The sequence below is a fragment of the Aegilops tauschii genome, chromosome 1 (assembly GCF_002575655.3).
Source record: "Aegilops tauschii subsp. strangulata cultivar AL8/78 chromosome 1, Aet v6.0, whole genome shotgun sequence".
NCBI classification, from domain to species: Eukaryota; Viridiplantae; Streptophyta; class Magnoliopsida; order Poales; family Poaceae; genus Aegilops; species Aegilops tauschii.
Genome location: NC_053035.3, coordinates 311,027,916 through 311,034,196, shown reverse-complemented (window position 1 = coordinate 311,034,196; position 6,281 = coordinate 311,027,916). Strand labels below are relative to the sequence as shown.

The 6,281-nt window shown below is 53.0% G+C and overlaps 1 protein-coding gene across 1 annotated transcript; it reads left to right on the top strand.

The window, feature by feature from the left end:
* Positions 1-4,332: 4,332 nt before the first annotated feature.
* LOC109770168 (uncharacterized) lies at positions 4,333-5,740 on the top strand. The gene has a single exon (XM_020328878.3). It carries the CDS (start codon positions 4,359-4,361, stop codon positions 5,469-5,471), a length of 1,113 nt encoding a protein of 370 aa, XP_020184467.2. The 5' UTR covers positions 4,333-4,358; the 3' UTR covers positions 5,472-5,740.
* The last annotated feature ends 541 nt before the right edge of the window (positions 5,741-6,281 follow it).

Below are 6,281 nucleotides of genomic sequence, written 5' to 3'. Positions count from 1 at the left end.
CGCACGTCTCCCAGTTTTGTTCACCGATCATGGATGTGGATGTATGGTCTTACCATGACACCGATGTATAACCATGCAGGCATACAGTACTCCACTCTGTAGGTGCTGATAAATTTTAATTTCAGTGGTATATATGTTAGCTACCACCGCACTGCAGGCAGGTAGCTAACCTAGTGCGGCTCTTCTCTCTCGTGGGCGCCAAGTCAAGGCTACACACTCTAGCATATAGTAGTAGCATGAGTGTACGTAGAGGCAGAACAAGGGCTTCCTGGCATCGGCAATGGCCGATCGGTCGGTCTGTGAGTTGGGCGGCCTGTTAGGTGCAACGGCGACGAGTGCTCCTGAATTCCCGACCCGTCGCGATGTAACACTTGCACTGCCCTCACTGGGAGATACGCTGGATTAGTTAGGTGGGTGTCCATAAACTATATAACACTAGTGCACACTAATCTGACTTGCACATCAGTCATTTACTATTCTCGGCAACAAGGCTTCCCTTTGCCGCCTACTAGCAGTTGCAGTTGCAGGAATCCAGCCATACCTTGCGCAAGTTAAGCGCCCAACTTGTCGTCTTTAACAGTCAAAAGCTGTTTTAATCATGTTTTAAAGCTGACAGTCCAAATCCGTCGGGAGAGATGGCAGCACGCCGTCCACGGGTCGTGGCACAGAGCTTCAGACTAAGCATCATTAAGCACGCGTAAATGGAGGAAATTAAGCATCTGACGACCGAGCCGCGCGCCGTTCTTTCTATCTCGTTGTTGAGGCGCAATGATCTGCCGAGATCTCTTTGGGGGAATGATCGAGAAGAAAGGGGTTGATGGCCATGGATTTCGTGTTAGAATGACTAGCTTGTGTGAGCATGCAGCTCATTCGGGCGCCATGATGTCTTTGATCATGAGCTACATCTAGCTTTGCTTCGGTACTCGCAGGGGATATGACCATCGAGGTAGCCAGGGTTAGATTGCGGTGTCTCTTCTCCCGCCTTCTTGCAATCATGGCGTGCGTCAGAACTAATTAACACGTTGTTATTTAGGGCATCTTCAACACCGATATGTAAATTTCGTCCTGCATCCATGTCTGCGGATCCAACACTGCCCGCATACATCCAGCCTCTCTATTTTTTTTAAAGTCCGCACAATTCAATAACCACATACATATAATACAGACGTTTAAATAGTCGCGTGCATAGAGTACAGATGTTCAAATGGCCGCATGCAACAGTAGTTCAAACTAGTTCAAATATTACATTCGAACAATTCTGTCTCCTTTAGCTACCCACTGATGCTCAATCAGATCTTTCTTCAACTGCTCGTGAGTTGTTCGGTGCCGGATTTGTTGATGCATTTGAATAAACTCTTCAAATGTGGCCAGATTCTCGTCTAGAAGTTTGACAGAATCATCCATGTTCTCAAATTCAAGAGCTGCGGCAGCATCCTCACCCTCATCCTTGATGATCATGTTGTGCATGATCACACGACATGTCATCACCTCCCACAAGGTCTTCAGATCCTATGTTTAGCAGGTCCACGAACAACTGCAAAATGGGCCTGCATAACTCCAAATGCCTTCTCAACATCCTTTCTAGCCGCTTCTTATTTTTGGGCAAAGTGAGACTTTTTCTGGTCAACTGGGTTAGAGATGGTGCCAACAAAGGTAGCCCACGGAGGATAGATAATGTCAACCAGATAGTAGGCCATGTTATACTCATGTCAGCACATGTTGTACTAATGTCCATTGACAGTATAATGGCAAGGAGGGGTTTTTTCTTCAGTCAGCCTCACAAACAATGATGAACGCTGTAGCATATTGATGTCATTGTGAGATCCGGGCATACCAAAAAAAGAGTGACAAATCCAAAGATCATGTGATGCATCAGCTTCAAGAATGATGGTGGGCTTCTTAACATGACCTTGATATTGCCCTTCTAAAGCCTTCTGGTAGTTCTTCCATTCCCAAGGCATGCAGTCAAGAGATCCAAGCAAACCTAGCGACCCTCTTGCTTCTGAGATTGCCAAGAGCCTCTCGGTGTTTGCCACATTTGGTTCTCTCAAGTACTGAGGTCCAAACACCTCGACCATAGCAGTTGCAAACATGACCATGGCATCTCCGCATGTGCTCTTAGACATCCGTAGGCACTCGTCCCACGACAACGGTTGTGCCATAGGCAAGCACCTGGAGTGCGACCGTGCACTTCTGGTAACCAGAGAACCCAATCGTTCCCACGACGTCCTTCTTCAAGATGAAATAGTCATCATAGGACCGGACGCCATGGTACAAACGATCGAAGACAGTCTTGCGCATCAGAAAACTCCGGTGAAAATGGTCAACGGAGAGTGCATCAGGAGCAAAGTAGTTGGCCATCAGTGTCAAATGGTCGCGCGCTCTGTCGTGGTTGAGCACTCAATAACCCTTATCGATCCCTTGAAATTGAGGACATGCTCCTCCGCACGCTCCGCATCTTCAAGGACCGCCTACATCATCGTTGTCTCATCCATGTAGTCCTCCTCGTCGGACGACTCAACATAGTGCTCGTATATGTACTCCAAATCAAAATCCATTGCTTGATAGAAGAAGGAACAACTTTTTTAGCTCCGGCAATTCATCGAACAAGTACCGAGCACGGTGAGTATAGCAGTAGCGGATGGTAACTGGCAGGGCGGTCGGAGGAGAGGGGTTGAACGGCGACGAAGGAGAAACGGGGTGGAGCCCGACTGGAATGCTAAAGGTGACAGAGACGTAGAGTTTCGGCAGGGGTGTGGCGTGGCGGCCAGGATGATGGAGCGGCGACAAAGGCAGGAGAGAAAGAAGAAATGAGAGAAAATGAGGAGGATGGAGGCGCAGGGTCCGAGAAGGATTTTTGGGTAGGCCGAGGATGTCGAAGTCCTATGTGACTGCTGTCCAGACTCCCGTAAAGCCTCCACGTTTTTTTCGGGTTTGCCAAAAAAAAGTACATCAGGACCTCTCAGCGGACCGATACAGACCCGCTTTGGATGGCAAACCGCGTTCAGACAGCACGGTCCGGACGTATGTGATCGGTTTGAGGGTCCGTTTTGGGATCCCCTTATGAACGTGAGCAAGATCGATGTTTACACATGGTGTTGAAGTACGTGTATTCTATATAGGCTTTCGTAGGTTTAGAGATTCCTGCTCCTCGTCTCTTCCTGTTCAAGTATATAAAACCGCCGACTAATTAATTATGAATTCTCACCGCGGATTGATTACATTATCACCCCCATCTTTTATGTACCCGCGGTGGCTTTGCAGTTGGCGAGGTGGTTGGGGAATGAGATGTCGCAGCTGCTGCATGGCAGTCAATGAGAAACCAGTTCGAGAGGAGAGACAGATCTCTCTTATTCCCGATTCAGGATGGCAATGTGAATGTGATTAACAGAATCCTAGTCAGCTAATTAACAACCCGGATACTGTCGCCAGGGGACCAACACGGCAACGTGGATGCTAATCCTGCGAGATTTGCCACTAATCTGCTCGTCAACTTCGACACGTGCTAACCTCCAAATCATTTTATGCGCGCCGCACGCGGTAGCGCTCGAACTGCCGACATTTCGCGAACCTTGTCTGACGTTACTAACCAACTGCAGGATCTCCGTAAATTCTGAACCGAACATAGGTTTGGCCGGACGTGCAGTTAATTGCGGCCGTTTATCGATAGCTGTATTTAGTGCCTTTTTTGAATTCAAAAAAAGATGGTATTACTCCAACGCTCCGCTAGATCGTCTTGGATACTTATCTATACTTTTCGACAACAGATGTTAGCTACGTAACAGAGAGGAGACCGTCAACAAAAATAGCAAAAAGGGAAGCTTCTTTCGTGGATGCCCAGATAGATACCAGAAGAGGAGGCACGAAGAAAAAACAGGCCCGCGCGTGCCAAGAAAGAAGTGGAAAAAGAGGCGGGCACGCACCACGCCACCGGCCACGGCTCCAGCAAAAGAAGTGAACGAGAAAGTGTGGGAAAATCCAAATGCAAATGATCACTCCCACCCTCACTCACTTGGCCCGAGCAGATCGATCTCCCCTCCGCTGGGCCCGGCCTCCTCCCACTGTCACAAATCAAGTCGAAATAAAATTCGAAAACGCAAATGGAAAAACCCAAAGCAAATCGAACGCCAAGCACAGCTCAAAAGACCAGCACAAAGTGCAGTGCTACGTAGTACCTTGTCTCCATGAAAAAATCAAATCAGAATAGTAGTACGTTGATTTCAAATGGAAAAGGTACGGTACGTACCACTGCCAGGACTAAGCATGAGCTAATCATGTCGGGCAGCCAACTCGTTCGCCTCTCGCTGCTTTGTGGGTCCACCTGGCGGGGAGGGCCACGTTTCAGTGAGGATGGACTGATGGGAGTGGCGTGGGCTAATGGAGATGGGACTGGGCTGTGTGATGTCAGTGACACGGCGCAGGGCCGCCACCAGCCAGTGGCGGCCCGCCATAATAACGCCCGGAGCCAAGCAAAGCCAAGCCAGCCGCGCCCAGGCCACCACCACCCATTCCATACGCCCAGCGAACCACGAGCTCACTCGGCCACTGCCTGCCGCCGCCGCCGGTTCCCTCGAGCGCGCGCTCTGCTCTTGGCCGTCACGATGGCGACGGCATGGGTGCGGTCCCTCAGCTGCAGGTCCTACGGCGTGGCGGACGCCGTCGTCGCGCCGTCCCCGAGCAAGAAGGCCCAGCCGCTTCTCCCTGCGTCGTGCGGCGCCGCGGCGGACGTGAGGGACTCGGTGGCGTCCGCGCGGCAGGCGTGGAAGCAGCAGAAGCCGCGCCGGGAGCGGCGGAGGGACGGGCAGGAGAGGCAGCAGGAGTTGGCGAGACCGCGGCCCAAGAAGAAGCCCAAGCAGACGGCGGCCGCGTTCATGCCGTCGCCCGCCACCGCGCCCGCGAGCTCGGCGTTCCTGACCATGGCGGAGCTGCCGGAGGGCCACTCGTCGCGCCAGGTGGTGGAGCTCATCTTCTCGTCCGGCTGGGACCTGACGGCCACCGCGCCGCCGGAGGTGGAAGCGATGTTCCGCGTGCACAGCGGCGCGCGGGCGGTGGCACGGTTCGAGGAGGCCAGGGCGGCGGCACGCGCGCACGGCGCCGCGGCCCGGTGCGGCGCCGACGGCAACGAGATGATGCGCTTCCAGTGCCGCCCGGCCGCGGGCGCGGGCGTGGGCGGCGTCTTCGGTGCTGGCGTCGCCACCTGCCAGCTCGGCCCGTCCAGCTCCGCGGTGCGCACCTTCGCCTGCAGCGGCACCGCGCACGCCAGAGCCGCGCCGTCGCCCGGCGCGGTTCGCAGGGCCATGCTGGTGTGCCGCGTCATCGCCGGGCGCGTCCGGCCGGCGCACGGCGACGACCCGCTGGCTCTTCGGCACCGCTCCTCGCACTACGACTCCGTGGACATGGGCAACGGCGAGCTCGTCGTCCTGGACAGCCGCGCCGTGCTCCCCTGCTTCCTCATCATCTACAAGGTCTAGCCGCGCGCGCGCGCGCCAATTAACCAACCAGCCACCCGTTAATCACCGCCCGTCGTACCAAATTACCGTCCTCTTTTTGTCTCTTGCTTAACATTCCGGAGCCGGCAGGCGACACTGCCACTGCGCCAGTACGTAGAATTGACAGAGATCATCGACCCAAGCCCTTGTGTAAAACAGTAAAAAGATTGCTTCTTCTTTTTTTGCTCCCATTGAATCTCATCTTGAAATGGTGTATAAAAATGTTCTTGCTCGTCTCACTTTTCACCGTCGATTCAAACATCTATGGCTCCCTCTCTGCATGCATGTACTACGGACTCCGTTCTGAAATTTTATCCTTTGTGGCATCTTTTCCCGCTTTTTCCGGCGCAGGGATTTGTCTGCGTAGGTTTAAAGTTTTCTTGTCGCACAGCTCTCTCGTGTTTGCTTGCTTCTCCTTTTGCCATTGCCAGGCAGTATTTGTCGCCGCTTGAGGGCGATTAGCATCCGTATGGTGTTTTTGTCAGGTAGGATATAAGAGGAAGTTGGCAACATCTTGAGAGGCCCGGCGCAAAGTTTTCGGGCTCGTGGTCTGGTCCTTTGAGGAAGAAAACGCCCGTCTCCTCTGGAGGCCTTTGGTCCCTTGCTGCCTGTCCGCATCCATCCCATTGCCAAATTGCCATCCGTTCTAGGCTCGTGATCACGCATGTCAGGAGTGTGTTCTTCTTATGGTTGTCTTCAGGCGATCTTGCTCTGGAGCTGTTTCGCTGCATATGTTTCAGTGTCATTTTCGTTGCCACCACTTCAGTGTCACTGGAAGCCCTGTTCAGCCAG

Coding starts and splice junctions, on each gene's coding strand:
- LOC109770168 (XM_020328878.3), top strand. CDS start 4,359: ATGGGAGTGGCGTGGGCTAATGGAGATGGGACTGGGCTGTGTGATGTC.